Source organism: Nothoprocta perdicaria, unplaced genomic scaffold (genome assembly GCF_003342845.1).
Source record: "Nothoprocta perdicaria isolate Ctin4 unplaced genomic scaffold, notPer1 scaffold_20, whole genome shotgun sequence".
NCBI classification, from domain to species: domain Eukaryota; kingdom Metazoa; phylum Chordata; class Aves; order Tinamiformes; family Tinamidae; genus Nothoprocta; species Nothoprocta perdicaria.
This window is the reverse complement of record NW_020455205.1, coordinates 2,411,017-2,427,220: the sequence shown is the minus strand read 5'-3', so window position 1 is coordinate 2,427,220 and position 16,204 is coordinate 2,411,017. Positions and strand designations below refer to the sequence as shown.

The window sequence follows — 16,204 nt, the reverse complement described above, 5'->3', positions numbered from 1 at the left end:
AACACAGGCCGCAGATTGGTGATTTCAGGTGACTTGCCTCCTCTTGCTCTGCCACCCGTGTCTGGGACAAGTCAGTGCAATAAGCTAAGCAGTTAGTTTTAAACTTATTTCTGAAGAGCCCTGATTTATTTGTCTCAAGGCGCCTTACAGAGGTGTGTATCTCATTCCCTTCCTGGCGAAAGGAGAGGYGGCGGCGGCAGGGAGCTGAAGGGCTATGGCGGGGGCTGGCGGCCTGCCCGCCTCACGGTGAGCGCGCGCAGGCGAACCCCGCGCTTCCCACCCAGCCTTACTCCGCGGCCACTTCCCGCCCGGCCCTGCTCCACGGCGGCACTCCGAGACCCGGAGCTCTCCTCACTTCTGCCCCAGTCCCTGCCCAGCTCTGGGGATGGCCGCTGCACGGGGCCTGGCGGCTGCCGGGCCGCAAAGTCAGCGCCGGCATCTCGGCCACRCGCCTCTCCCTGCAGCCCAGCGCTTCCCCATCTCCTCCCTGGGGCGCYCGGGCAGCATAGGGCACATCACTCCTCTTAAAATCTATGCCAGCTTTTCAATAAAGCAGCAAATGTATTATTATTATTATTTAATGGGCAGGAAATGGGCAGCAAAGCGTTGAGGTGTGCCGTGCATCCGTCAGTGGTGCACAGGCTGGATCCTTTAAATGACCTTCTCATCTGAAGTCTTGCTGCAAAACATCGTTTGAGGTTTTCTTCAGAATTGCCTGCATTAATAATGAATGGCTGTACTTGGAAGGCGTGTATAGGCTGAATTAAAGTTGAGTCAGTGATTAAAGAGTTGATTTTAATCGCAATTTGGATCAGCGAAATCGTTGATAAAAATATTAAATTTCACTGTAAATATGCATATTTTGAGTCACATTGTTAGAGCAAACTAGACTTCAATTGGGTAATAACTACTAAGCATGTTTACTGGCATATAGGTGAAGCTTTTGTTTTAACTGGGCTAACTAGGTGGTTTATTTTAGTAATCCTTTAAGTAGCTAGTGTAATATGCTACTTTATACATTCATGCAAATCCTTGACTTTTGAGAACAAAGAAGTATATTGTGCAACTTGATGCAAGTAACATATTCAAAATGATTTTAATTTTCTCTATATAATTGGTCTTTAAGACTGTAGTATTCAAAATGTGCTAAATTAGGAAGAAAGCTTAATGCATGTATTAAACTTCTCCAGACTTACGCATTATRGAAATCTTCTCACTTCTAAATACAGAGTGAGCATCAGGCTCAGGAACTGCATTGGCTGAGATATACAGGCTAGGAGAATACTGAAGAAAGTGTCTCCTGGTTTTGCATTTGTTCCTGAGCTATGTGTTTCTGGCCCYTTACAAACACTACTGCTTTAGGACTGATCTGAATAATATAGCTTTTAGTATTTATTATTTTTAAAATGTTGACAAACAATATTGTGTCTGGTTTTTTGACTTTGTTTAGAAATATTCAATAAATATTTGAAATAGAATTTGATTTTTTTTCTTTTCTTATTTTTTTAAGCTTAAATCTTCCTCGATTCAGATAAGCATCTTCAATTTGGCTGTTGAAGAAAAGACCTGGAAAATAAACTCCTGCAACGTGTTARATTGTGCTGTGCTACAAAACATGGGATATCCTGTCGCCCATCTCCTCTGCATGATGTGGACTGGGGCAAGGCTGCTGAGGATACAGCTGATTAGGTCTGTCGCAGCTGTGCAGCTCTCCTGAACCCAGGCTAATTCAGCTGGGAGGACATAAAATAAAAAGAAATCATGAACTAAACCACTTCCTGGAAGGACCAGGGAGGGTCAAGTGCCTTTTCTTCATAGGTCAGTGTAGGTGACCAAGTGCCAGCTACATCTGTGCTCTGGAGTACTAGGATGCAAACCCGGGTCCCGTTCAGTTACTGTTCTGATGCAACCTCCACCTCTCATCTGATGTAACATCTCCAGAGACTGCTCCATGACCTTGGGACTGCAGCTGGATGCTTTGCTACTCCCCCCTGCCTTATTTCAACATCTCAAGGCACCTCATTCAAAGTCCACTCTTGAGCGTTATTTTTTTGAGCTCTGCTGTGTGACAGTGAGTGTTTGTACTGTGGTTTTGGTGGAGGTTTACCCATGTGTGACTTCTTTGTACATACTGAGATATTATTCTCATTTGAAATAGTAAGCAGGGGAGTTTTTTAAAAAGTTTCTATTTGTTTGGGATTTTTTTAAAGTTTCTTCTCAGATAAGATGTGTAAAGTGTCTGCAGTTCTATCTGACTCTCCTGTTAGAACTAGCGGGAGAGATTCATTTCCTGAGATGATTATGTAGTAACATGCAGCATGTTCAGAAAACCTGCCCTATAATTTTCAGAGTTTTCTGCTGTTTGTGCCCAAAATGTTGCTTCTATATGCAGGCCTTTGGGTTGTTCAGTAAAAGTTTCCTGTCAAGCTCAGCAAGTCTTTACCCATCAAGGCAGGGAGGTCAGAGCCRTCTCGCTTGGGCAGCGTTCCCAGCGCTTGCCTGTCCGTGAGTAACTGGTGTCTGCAGCTTCTTAGGGAATTCTAGTCGTTAGATCTAACAGCATCTTACTCTTTTTGAGTATTCCCGAGGTAAGGATAGGAAATTTGCTGGTGCTCAACTCTAGTATTTTGCCCCAAAGGGGGAAAAATAAGCATCAAATTTGAGCTGATTCCTTACCGTAGACCTGAGTTGCTGGGGTTTTTATTTTTAGATGAAGGGATGCTCTGTATTATTTTGGTGTAAGGGATAATTTACTTGTTTCCTTCCTTATCCTTAAGGAATTATTCTTTTGACTACATACTCAAATTTGATGCTTTAAAAAAAAAGGTATTMTTTTATAAAATAAATAGTTGCCTAGAAGCCTGAGAGTAGGGAGATGGATGACGATATCATGTGCCTGGCCTTCATATTGGCTACTGGATGTAGGGTAGAAACTGAGAAATGGCAAGGAACTATTTCAGGAAAAAGCAAAGTATTTGCATATTTTTATCTTCCAGTTCACTGAAAATACTAATAATGGAATGATGCAAGTTAATTAAGATCAGATAATGCAAATATTGCATGGCAAAATATTTTTAGAACATTAATATAAGATAAATCTTTTATATAAAAGATTCTCTCTGAATGTTAATAAATGTGGATTGTTAATCAGGGCTAGGGCTGCGAGGGCTGTGCTTAATTTGTTTCCCAGTCCCCAGAGAAAGTAGAGCTATCTGTTAGCCTAGGTAGTAATCAATTCTATCTGTAGATAAATTGATTTTTTTTCCGTATCTCTTCTCAGCCTTCCTTAGTCTACCGCTCTGACRCTTGTAGCACACTGAGACTTACAAGGAGGTTTGCTCAAGTTTTTATTAGCATTGCTGCCTGTCCTCCAAGTKTGCAGTTCTCCAGTATCTAAAATGAGTGAGATCTCATGCCAAAATTGGATTCCTTGGTTTTGTTATAATTTTACAGTAGCTATTAATAATGTTATTCACATCTGAGAGGCTGATGTTGAAGCACATTTATTCAAATACTGACAGAGAATTACGGGGTTAATTAAGATTAGTCACAAACTCACTACCAGACTGTGAGACCCTGCACGAATAATTACTCAGAGCTGCCACTGTAAATTGGAACTACTTTTGGTTCCTAATAAACGCAAAATGTAACATGGCCAGGGCAGCTGACACTGATTTCACTAGAGAAGTTGAAGTGTGATGTAATTGGGAAAACAGACTTCCCCTTCCATCSTGTTTCATAGCGATCTGTCCAAAATAGTGCTGTGTACCCCACGCTACTGCTGTTGCTGGGGCTTTGCTCTGTGGTTAGGTAGGAACTGCATTTTGGTTTTTGAAGATAATTTTTCTATGTTGCTCACAGGCCTCTGGGCTGACAGTGCAATAAAATCATTTGTGGGTTTAGTGTAGTCAAATATGTAGAACATATTTTCTTTTTACCCTATTTAGCACTCTTAAATTCTGTAGCAGTACATAACAAGCATGTGTTTAGAATATGTTTGCCCTGGGCATTACACATACATGAATTATTCCATTCATTAATATACAACTTTAAAAGAGCATATTAATGAAAAAATACTATTGCTTAGTCAGTAAAAAAATGGAAGAGTTGTGATTTATGATTCTCTGTCTTGACAGGCTATATGGGGAAATGGAAAAAATAATGGAGCTGTGGCTCAAACATGGGATTTCAGAGTAAGAAGGACCAGGCTGTTATTCAGACTTTCCTTGTGATCTCCAGAAAGCTGCTCTTAACCTCTTAGTTTCAGCTTTGATGCCTGTATGATACAGATGCTGCTGCAAAGGGTTTGGGGGGTTTAAGTCTCCTGAAAATTCCGAAGTCATCAAGGCTTTGTCCTTGCAGAGACAGAATATTTCCTTCTGTATTAACTCTGCACAGTGTGGCTTTTTCCTCATACCCCCACCCTTACTCCCTGCCTCCCCAAAAATGCTAGTTGGAGTGATTTGGGCAAGGACCATTAGTTAATTTTAATCCTCTTTTTTTTCTTCTTTCTTCTTTGCCCCTTGCTAGGACTCAGGGGCTTTAATCCAGGATGAACGAATGCTACTATGATAGACGCATGGACTTTTTCTATAACAAGACAAACACTGACACAGTAGATGAGTGGACAGGGCCAAAGCTTATTGTTGTTCTGTGTTTTGGGACGTTTTTCTGCCTCTTCATTTTTGTTTCAAATTCATTGGTCATAGCAGCTGTGGTAAAGAACAAGAGGTTTCATTTTCCTTTTTACTATCTCTTGGCCAATTTAGCTGCTGCAGACTTTTTTGCTGGCATTGCCTATGTTTTCTTAATGTTCAACACTGGCCCAGTGTCTAAGACATTAACTGTTAACCGCTGGTTTTTGCGTCAGGGTCTTCTGGATACCAGCCTGACAGCTTCTCTGGTGAACCTCCTCGTCATAGCTGTTGAGCGGCACATGTCAATAATGCGGATGAAGATCCACAGTAACCTCACAAAGAAGAGAGTCACCTTTTTAATTATATCAATTTGGTCCATTGCTATTTTTATGGGTGCTGTTCCTACCCTGGGTTGGAACTGCCTCTGTGACATTACAGCCTGCTCATCCCTGGCCCCTATTTACAGCAGAAGTTACTTGGTGTTCTGGAGTGTCTTAAACCTCGTAGTTTTCTTCATTATGGTGGTGGTTTACATAAGAATCTACATGTACGTCCAGAGGAAAACAAATGTCTTGTCGTCGCACACTAGCGGATCCATTAGCCGTAGGAGGACCCCAGTGAAGCTTATGAAGACAGTCATGACCCTCTTAGGTAAGAGACTGTGGACTATGCTGTGCAAGGCTGGCAGTGCCAGTCAGTGCTTAAAAAAAACAAAACAAAAAACAACCAGGCAACCCTAGACTGCTTAATGCTGGAGCTGYTTAGTTTTCTGTCTGGTGTGGCCCCAACGAAATGCAAAGTAAAGGACTGTTGGACATGTTGAAGAAAGGTCTCTCCACTCAGCAGTGCTCAGACTGCTTATTTGTAGGATGCTTGTTACAAAACACAAATTATCTATAGTTTATTTGGGGGTGTGGGGGAGAATTACAGAATGTGTTTTGAGGAAAAARGCTTGTAAAAACTCATAACGGCTTAGCAGGACACGTTCAAATTAACATGCTTTCATATCTGCGCAAGATCCTGGCTGCCCATGGATAGGTTTCACTCCGCTTTTTAGATCTTCCTATATATGCTAACTTCTCCCTCTACAAACACACTTCTGCTGGCAACTGTGACTTTGTTTCTGACAGAGGTTTGCTTTGCAAGGGCAGAATTCACCTTGATTTTGTGAAGATTGCACAGTGCCAGGTGCTCTCAGATYGTGGTGGAGCATGGCCTTGGATCTCCAGGTGATGAAATGAGACCTGACATGCATGCACTCTTGATACTTGAGCAACTCCATTCACTGTATTGACTAGTTGTGATGTGGCTGCTTATTAATGTAAGATAAGTAGATGTTTCAAGCTTTAAACAGGAGGAACTTGAACTTCAACATGAAGAAGGTGCATAGAGTGGATGATGATCACTATGAGGGGGTTAAAAAAAGACATAATGGTGTGAATTCTTCCTCAGGAGAAATTGAAACTGAGCAAGCAAGATGTTTTCTGGAAGATGGGCTTCACCCCAACATGGCTAGTTCAGCTTGCTGCAGGTCTAACCGAGACATTGGCAAAGCAGGGTTCAGATGGTGGGAAAGTCCTTCTGGGCATTCAAAGGGTGAACCTTCCCATGCTGAGATCAGAACTGCACCCACAGTGTACGGGCCAGCACATGGGGGATGTTCTCGAGAAGGGTGCGTGTGGAGATCCTCTTGGGAGGTGGGTGCAGGGTGCATGATGTGGAAAGCTGACCTATGTCTTGTTTAACCAGACTCCTCCAGGGATGAGAATGAAGCTGTTCCTGATGCTGAAAGTTTCACATCCTTTTTTTTCCTCAAAGTTTTTTTCAAAATACTAAGATCCTATTGCCCTGACCGACCTGCTCTAGCAGCTGGTGCTTTAGCTGGTGCTTTAGTTGCAGTTTTTTTTATGCTCCAACTAATCCTTGCCCTTATAGTCACTGTTTCTYGTGGCTGGTGTTTAATGGAGTACCTCTGGGAGCTGTAAGGGAAGGAAGAGTTCTGGGAGGAAAGTGTCACATTTTTTCTGCAGGTGTTAGTTGCCAGGACAAGAAGTTGAGACTGAGCGTTTGCCTCTAGCACAGTCAAGTGTCTTTGTTTCCATTCCTCCCTGCTGATCTCTGGCCTTTCTCACTGTCCCACRTCAGGAGGCTTGATAATGTTTGTAAATGTGGTGATTTGGATGTAAGTGGAATTAAACTGGCCTTCCAGTGATAGGTCTGGGACTTTATCTCTGGGGTGCAGTGCTTCTAACCCTCCTTTTATTACTAATTGATGCTAATAATGAAGTGACTGTAATGGCAGCATTGCTCTTGTCTTCCTAATGAAATGSTAACGGTTTGTTTGAGGTCTGGGAGAAAGGGAAGAAAGTCCCTCGGAGAGCTGCTGCGTGCTGTAAATGGCACAGGGACAAAGCTTCAGTCTTGTCAGGCACAGAAGCTGATAACTYGACTGAGCAAGAGCCAGATCTGCAGGTCAGGCTCAGGGCTGCTTTTTAGTGTCTATGAAGTTGTTTTTCTTTATTCAGCTGAAGAAAAACTATTATTTTAAAAAAACGCCATTTTTTTGTGTTTAAAAAAAAATCCAGTCTGCAATGAATTGGTCACTAATTTTAGAGGTGGTGGATAGAKGGACAAGAAGCCTCTAAGACAAATGGAAAAGGCATTTTTTTTTAATGTTTTTTTTCAGTCAGTCTGATCCATGTGGTCTTTAGCGCATGTTTATGTTTGCTTAATCTTGAACCAGAAATCAGACCTCATTTAACTTCTAAAACAGAGGTAGAATTGAAAAGAACAGATTTAATCTCTTAATCTCATTTTCTGAGARGGCACATGCAAATAAATCATAATGTAGAGCTTTGTCTTAATGATGTATGTGTATATATTTATATAGATGCGTGTGTATATTACTCATGTCYATAAATACTTATGTTCCTTTAGCGGTGTGTAGATTACAGTCAGAACATGGTCAGTCTTGCACAGACCCCCTCAGCTCTTGGTGCCACCCACGCGTTGCTGCGGGTCAGAGCAGAGAGGTGCTCTGGGCTGGAGAGTCCAGTCCCAGCTGGCTGATACGGGAGCTGCAGGYTCCGCCACTGACCTTCCCCTTTCCTCATCCTTCCCCTCCTACTCCCATCCCAGCCTGGGCTAAATATTTGTCAGCGCTCACCATGGCCATACTGACCTGCAGCTGGCTGGGGATCTTCCTTAGAGAGGCGTCGAGGAGGATGGAGGCTCAGGAGTTGGGCATTCAACTTGTAGGACCTCTGTGCAAGTCACTTCACTTAACCCAGCTCCTGTTTTACCTCGGTCCATAGAGAACTGAGATGCACGACGTCCAGATGCACCAAGGGGCTGTGCATGTGTTAATGACTATATGACCGAGCCAGTGTAAACAGGGGGATTGGGATGTGCTATGAGCATCTGTAGGATTAAGTCTGAGGCCCCAGAACAAATCCTTCCAAGAATAATTATTTACACTTGTTTCTTGGAGCAGGATGCATCTGTCTTTTTTTATTATTTTTTTTCCCCCTTAGACATTACAAAAGAACACAAACACCCCCTCACACACACATACACAGAAGTAAACCCCACTTAATGTCCTTCCTTTCAAAATCTTTTTTCTTCTAGCGAGCAAAGCGACTGTTCTTAAAGCATGGGAATTGTGAGTTATTTTTTAAATATCAGTGTTAGCTTTTTCTTACTTGCAGAACATGCCTTTTTAGCCACCATTTTAAAATGTAACTCAGGAAAAAGCGTTTGATGTTGTGTGCTGGACCAGGCTAATTTACTTTAGGAAATCTGAATATCACTTTAGAGATGGTATTTGCTTTGTACAGACTTTGCCAGTCAGAAGCCAAGCCACACCAGGTCCTGCTTCCCTGGAAGGCACGTTAGTGCCTGTGTCGCTGGGGGCAAGGGCTGCCCAGCCTCCTGTCAGGGGAATTGCATCCTGGCATGTTCCCTCATACCACTTGCCCACATTTTGACTTGAACATACTTCTTATAAATGTTTATTTTAGAAATGAAAATTTATTTCTTAGAAAAGTTTGAAATGTGCATTCTTAGTTAAGCTGTTTGTATTATGCAAAAAAAGTATGAGAAACTTGATTAATAGCCATCTTTTCCAGACTTTTTAATTAACAAAGGAATTTCTAAGTGACCCAACTAATATTTTTAAAAATTCTTTACATTCACTGATGGAACAGCCTATAGCTATCTGGAGCATGCAAATTTGTTTTATAGGGTTTTTTTGTTGCTTTTTTTCAGCACAGTAATGGTTTGTTTTTAAACCTCTGAAGACCATTTGGAATAATTGCCTCCTATGATCTTTACCAAAAGTGATTCCAGAAAGCTGTGTTCCTGAATGAAGCATCTCAGAATCAGTTTCAAGGATGCTGCAGGTATTGGTATCATAGGAGGTGCAGGACAAAACGCTGCTGATGCTGATGCCTCTGGCCCGTAGCTGTGCAGTTTATGTGCTGTGGTCAAGCTGTTCTTCCCTTCTCCTTCCGCCTCCCGTCGTGGCTTGGCCTGTGGCTGTTCCCGTGACACGTCGCTGTCCCCTCGGGGTGGAGTTCTGCCCTGCTCCGGTTAGAGCTGGAGGAAGGGGGGTTTCCATGTGACTGTCCCTTGCGTGTTTTCCACCACCTTTTTCACYGGAGAAGAAACCGGCACGGTGGAAGTTTGCTGGCACACATCACTGGGAGGGGAAAGAACTTTACAGCAGGTGATGGCCATGGACCAGTCTGCAAGAAAACCTCCCCTAAGGGAAGAATAAAGGTGTTCTGAAGGATCTGCAAAGCCTCCTATGAGGGACCTCCAGGGGCCTTTGCAAGAGGTAAAACCTGGAAGAAAATAGAAGCTACAACTGGCCCGTCTTCTCCCTCTTCCTACCATAATCCCTAAACAGAACCACTGCAGGAGAGCAACAGTTTGACACAACCTTTCCCTATGGCATGTTGAACTATAGGAATTCATCTGGTTGAAATGGGAAGATGGGAAGCGTAGGAAAAGGACAGTAACTCCCATGGGATTATCTCGTGGCGCAGTCCTAGCTAAGCACATAACTAGCTTTGAGGAAGCACGGTTGGCAGCAGGTTTGCAAGTGTGTGACTTCAGGTGGACTGCATGTGGTAGCTCCTCTGAACTTGGCAGTCAGATTCTTGTTGAAATAGCAGCTTTGAGGTGGATGATTTTCAGTTTTTGTGAATTTATAGCTTAATTGGTAACTTGCTATTTTGATTCAGGGACATATGTGGCAAAGGCAAGTGGAAGCTACTTTTTTTGTTCTTGTTCTCAACGTTGGCCTCTTSAGAGGGAGCTTTGATTATGTGGAGAGCTTTACAGTGTGATGTTTGTTAAAGTATCAGCACCGYTCCCAGATACGCTGGAATTCATTTTCAAGAGAAATTGATTCAGTTTACAAGAAGATTCATCTTTAAATTTGGTAGAAATACTTGAAACTGATCTTAAGGCATTATAGTTCCTGATCTCCTATAATGTGGTGTGCAAAATCAGATTGGTTCTTTGGCTCATATTGCAGCCAAGCTGTAGATCAATCACTTGCAGAAATTCTGTAAAATTCCTTTAAGATGAAGTTCTTTGAAAAATTGCACTTTGTCAGGGAGAAGGAGCTCTCACAGGGAGCTCTTGCAGACATGAAAATCACTGCAGGGCCAAGGCAAAGGCTTCTATTTGTTTAACTATGGTTCCCTCTGGAAATTCTGTGGTAAAAATAGTAAAATCCTAGAAAGGCAACAAGTTTGAGACATACTTCTTTCATCTGTGCCATGTTAAGAGTAGGGTGTGAATCACTTGCCTTGTATCCATACACAATTAAATGTATTTTTGATGGAGTCAAAGTAAAAGCACAGCCTTTGAACTGTCGACAGATGTGCAGCTGCGGTTGTCTTCAGCCGTGGGCAGATGCAGCCGCCCCAAAGAGAAAGTTAAAGCTTTGGTTTAAAGCTTTAAAGCTCTGGTACTTCTGTGGTACCMGAGGTGGCTGCACATGTCACTTAGCTCCTACTTTTGCTGTTGAAACCTTTTTGCTTTGTCTCTGCAAGCAGATAAGGCTACCACAGTCATCGAGCTTGGGGTTGTGTTTTAAGCTGTTTGTTTGTTTTTTGTTAAATGCAGACTTGGGGCTTCTTCGTCTGCTGTTAACTTCCATGAAATCACTTTATATGCCTTGCTTATGAGATTAAAGAAACTCAAGTGRTCGAAGTGCTTTCTGTGYGGGYGGATTGATGGGCTGAATCAATTTTCAGGAGGAGCTGGCGTGTTGGCTGCTTCGCCAGCGTCCCTTGGTGCCAAGCGAGAGCACTCTGAGTATTTAGCATGACATTCATGTAGACACAGCCTTGGTGTGTAATAGGCCGTGTTCCAGGGACTTTTCTGGTGGATGGGGTTTGCATCCTGGTGCAATAAATTTGAGCAGTTTTTCTGCACTGAGGTCTTCAGGAAAGAGCTGGTGTCACAAGGGCTTATGCAGCACGTTGCAGCCAAAGGCACGGGAGCTCCAGAGACTGCCCACAGAAAGTGGATGTCCTGGGCACCCGCTGTGGCAGCCCCCGAGCCCCTYGTGCCAGCGGCTTGCAGGAGAGTTGCTCCTGATGCTGGACCTTGATTCAGAACTAACACCAYGAAACTGGTACCGACAGCCATGAGAATCTTGGTACAGCAGGATAGAAAATGCAGCCGCTGAAGGAGATGGTCTCTTACGTTTCCATTCTGTGCAGTGTTTCCTGGAAGACAGTAAATCTATTAGTTGAACTCAGTCTTCTTGCTCTTTATAACAGAGGGATAACTCAGGAGCGTCGTTTTGCACTGAGATCCGTGGTACTTTGCCTTGGATATGTTTTCTTTACTATTATTTTTTTCACCAGCAATCATAATGCTCGCTATGTCACTTGAGTTCACTTTTATACCCTGCTACGGCCCGCTCATCGTGTGGCCTGAGCAGTCAGCATTTCCACTAGAGCCCTTGGAGCAGGGAAGCGTCCTTGTGCGCGGCRTGGGTCATCACAGCAGGTGTGAGGAGCTGCTTCCCGACGGAGCTGGGCTGTGCTGGAAAACCAGTGCCCTTGGGAAAGGGAGCAGAACTTTCCCTATCAAGACGTTGGGAGGGATGCCAAGCCCTTCAGGAAAATGTTCTCAGTACATAGCTGCTACCATCCCCATTTGTTTGATTTTTTTTTTTTTTTTTTCCCCCCTAAGCCTGAGAAGGGGAACTGTGCCTTTGTAAGTGATTGGAATTTCCTCCACATGTCATTCACAACGTGACTGTTGTGCAGAGTTGTAATTTTCTATTTCTGTAGGTCAGACAGCAATTGTGGCTTGTGCTAAGTTAGCATTATCATGCATATGGCTACTTTTTCCTTAGGCTTAAAGGCGAGGAATGACAGCCGGGCAGATGGGGCTGGGCAGGGGCTCCTCCCAAGCTCGTGGCCAGGGTTGCCTTCAGCCAGGAGGTTCCCTTTCTTTTTCCTGACTCCTCAACTCATCTCCTCAACTCCTTCCTCCTCAACTCATCATCACTAATTCACCTATTTATCTCTTTTCTCTTACATCTTAATTTCTTTCAAATCACTTTCAAAATCTCAGATTTGGAGATATTTCCATTGCTTAGCTAGTGAGTTGCCACCTCCCCAACTGCTGCTGGAGCCAGGCGACTTTTCTAACACCGGTGGCCCAATTTGTTGGGTCTCAAGTGCCCAGAGGACCTGGCTCTGGAGCGTACTCTGGAGTCTGGCCTGGAGAGCCAGGCAGGGCCCRAGCTGCGTGCACCACATTAGCTGCTTTCAACCAGGATGTATTTAATTGTGACTCAAATTTATGAATTTAGCAGTATGCCCATGGCTTTGCAGAGTGCCAGCTCTGGTGTCACAGAAGACTTGTCCTTTCTTTGGTTTTCTTCGTCACTGTGGCAGTGGTGGAGACCAGACACCTTCCCCTCCAGCACAGGAAAGAGAGGTGAAGGAGAGGAATTTTCTGTTCTTGTTTGTTTCAGTGGTCAAATTGCTTTTGTGATGACCTTGTCCCATTTCCATTTGAGCTGTTGGCAGCTGATTTTTTGCTCACCATGGATTTCTGAAAGCTGGTCTGCTACATGGACAGAGAAGCTGCTAATAGACTTGACTTGACTACTGTGATTAGYATTTTGTCCTCTCCTGCTTTTATGATTTTTCCATATTCCCGGTGAACCCAATATTCCTGACAGACAAACAGAAATCCCCCTGCAGTCTGAAGTCTCTTTATTTTCCTCCTTCCTTTTCAGGTGCCTTTGTGGTCTGCTGGACCCCTGGCCTGGTGGTTTTACTGCTCGATGGTCTGAACTGCACCCACTGTGGGATTCAGCACGTTAAGCGGTGGTTCCTCCTTCTCGCCTTGCTGAACTCTGTCATGAATCCAATAATTTATTCATACAAAGATGATGAGATGTGGGGCACCATGAGGAGGATGATTTGTTGCTCTTCCGATGACAGGAGCCAGGAGAGACGCTCCTCGCGGATCCCTTCCACAGTGCTGTGCAGGAGCACGGATGCCACGGGGCACTACATCGAGGACAGCATAATCCAAGGGACTATCTGTGGAAAAGGAGACCTTGGTGAGAAAGGGAACTCCTGAGCTGTTCACGGACTGGCCTGGCTGAGAAAAGATGGGGGAAGGGAGAAGAAGTTTTGTAAGAGGAGATTGACTGGCAAAGCTGGTAAACAATGTAACCACATTGTTCCCGGAGCCAAACAGCAGTGTTAACAAAAGTTCTTATAAATAATTGCCCGGTGGGAAAGCACACTGTATGGAAGAAAACCTTCTGTGCCGCCCTCTGCCTCTCCTTCCCTCTCTCCCTCCTCCTCCTTTTAAGTACATGAAACTGTTCATGTCTGTGGAATAGATATGTCTGGGACCCTTGTTGTGCATGGACACAAGTTGTAAGCAGTACAGTGAGACCCTCCTGCAGAAAGAATAAACCTGCCTTGCAGTGGAGTTCTGGYATTCGTCGAGTATTTGTGCATTCAGCTGGCTTTATTTTGAGGAGGATTGTAGACTGGGTTGGTCAAGATTGTGACCTGTTTGCTTTTGCTGTTTATGAAGTTCATGAAATACTTCATACTTCTCTCTTCCTTCTCCTACTTTCAAAATTAGTAGCTTAGGTTATTTAAACAATGCCAGAAATTTGACTGTAATGGGAAGCCCAGAATAGATACCAGTGAGTGAGTGTATCAAACCCATCGCAAATGGTCAGGATGTGACAGTCCACAAAGCTCCAAAGCTGTTATTACTTTCATGGGGGAGGATGAATCAATGCAAGGAGATATATTGCACACTTTGCTGCTGTCCTATAGGCAGGAGGGTGGAAGAATAGGAAACCAATGTGGCTGTAGGGGGAAATGGACTTGACTCACTTTTTGCTTCCCCAAGTAATATAAAACAGGTGTGGTGCCCCTCTTAAAACATTATGAGACTGAGATAAATGATATCCAAAACCCTGTTCTAAAAGACAAACTTCTAAGGGGCATGTTTAAATGCATATATAATGTATGTTCTCAGGTATATCAAATATAGAAGCTCAATTAAGTTATTGAAAATAAAAATTAACTTACAACAACAAAAAACCTACTAGGATATAGTTTCAGTAAGTTTTTTACCGTGCCATGACTGGACTAATTTTAACCCATGATTTGGAAGAAAATCTCCCTAGAAGATACTTGAGGAAGAGGCCGTGAAACAASAAGCTGTGAAGGGTGAAATTTCAGCATTGTGGGTAATCAGGCTCAATGTGGAATGCAGCTGCAGTCCCAAAAGCTGAAGCTTAACCTATGAAATGTGCTCTAATTTATCTAMTATCTACCTATTTAAAGTGCTAGCATAAGGTTTTGGATTTAAACTTTTAATTTCTAATTGGAAGGTAGATGTCTCGGTACTCTGAGAAYCTATCTAGTCTCTGACTTCAGAAGTCGCAAGCGTTTCCTAGAGAAAAACTGATCTATGGCATTATACCAGGTGAGCAAAAACAGTGGTGACTTTGGACCRTGTTAGAAGCTTTGGTCATTGGGAATGGGCAGAGAACAGCACGTGCTGTACGAGGCTGAACGATAAGCTGTGGCTAGGCCAAATTCCTCTTTTGGTACCACCTGCATACAGGTACTTGGGTTATGTTGGTCAAAAGTGGAGCTAGCACTTGGCTTAAAGGCAGAGCTCAAATTTGGTAGAAGGCATCTGGGGATTTTATAACAGGGCCTYGGTTGACCAGCGCCGTAAGCCCTTATTCAGAGCTCTTCTGTAGTATCAGCTTGCAGGGATGTGGCCTAACGTTTCAAGATAAACGCTGTACTTACAAGTAATGCTGAAGAGGTTTACACATGTTTTTTGCTATAATAATGCAATGTTCTTGTGCAAATACTACTTCATGAGTTTGGTGTTTTGAAAGGTTTACGTACTGCTTTCTACAGCCAGTGACATTACAAAAGACATGTTATGCAAGCATTCGTGTCCCTATAACTACATGCAGTGCAGTTTGTGTTAACTAGGCTGAAACTCAGTATACAAAGCTAACGAAATAAAATGYTCCTTCAAAATAAAATACTGGTTTTGTTTCCTGTTTGGATGGTGACTGAATATTACCTGGCACTACAAATGAAATTGCTCTGTTTATTAACAATAGTAGGCAGTGTTATGGTTGGTTGGATTAGGACCCGTGGAGGATTTGGATAAAAGTCTAGGACTTCTGCAGCAGAGGTAAACCCAAGACTTCCCTTGTGCAGCTTTCTCCTCGGAACTCAGGATCTGCCCTGCAGAACAACCACGTGTGGCTGTTTTCCCAGGTAAGCTGTAAAAGGTGAATTCTGTGAAGGCAAAGGGTGGTGGTGTGTGCAGAGCGCGTTGTAGAGTGGACTCCTGGTCCGGCTTGAGATCTGTCCCATGTATGAACAGCAATTCTGGCACAAATACGTGGGAGGAGTCACAGTGCTCTATTCTTACGTTTTCTGTTGCTTGACAAAAAGCAGCTTGCACGCTGGGGCTCTGACACTTGTGTGTCATGCCCTCTGTTTGGCATGGTGGTTCCCTCTCAGAGCTGCTACTTTATTCTGTTACTTGAAATTATTACATGGCACGCTTGAAACCGGGAACCGGCCTTGCATCAGACTTTCCTGCTGACTGCTACAGCACGGACTATATAATGTTTCCTATATCAAATTGTCCAAACATTCACTTATTCACCCAGTAGGGAATTTCTCTTTAATTCTGCAAGCTGTCAGGAGAGTTTGTTCCAAGAAAAGCATATTGCAGTGCTGTCAGTCTGCCTATGTAGAGTGGGTGATGAGTCTTTCTGGGAGAAGAGCCAAATCTCTGCAGCTTGTGCAGCTTTGCAACTTGGTTTCTTCACTACTTCTGGGGATTTACTGTGATTTTCTTTTTTTCCCCTTTCTCCTCCTCTCAGGGTGGTGAGGTTTTTTTTTGTTTGTTTTTGTTTTGTTTTGTTTTGTTTTGTGGTCAGTTTACTACCAACCAGTCAGATATATCTATGCACATGATAGCACGTGCATGTATTTGTGAACTTGAGT

General features: G+C 43.4%; 1 protein-coding gene across 1 annotated transcript; it reads left to right on the top strand.

The window, feature by feature from the left end:
• The first annotated feature begins 1,512 nt into the window (after window positions 1–1,512).
• On the top strand, window positions 1,513–14,774 carry LPAR3 (lysophosphatidic acid receptor 3). Its single transcript, XM_026038009.1, has 3 exons — window positions 1,513–2,071; window positions 4,531–5,288; window positions 12,916–14,774. The coding sequence occupies exons 2-3, from the start codon at window positions 4,553–4,555 to the stop codon at window positions 13,263–13,265; spliced, it is 1,086 nt and encodes a 361-aa protein (XP_025893794.1). The 5' UTR covers window positions 1,513–2,071; window positions 4,531–4,552; the 3' UTR covers window positions 13,266–14,774.
• The last annotated feature ends 1,430 nt before the right edge of the window (window positions 14,775–16,204 follow it).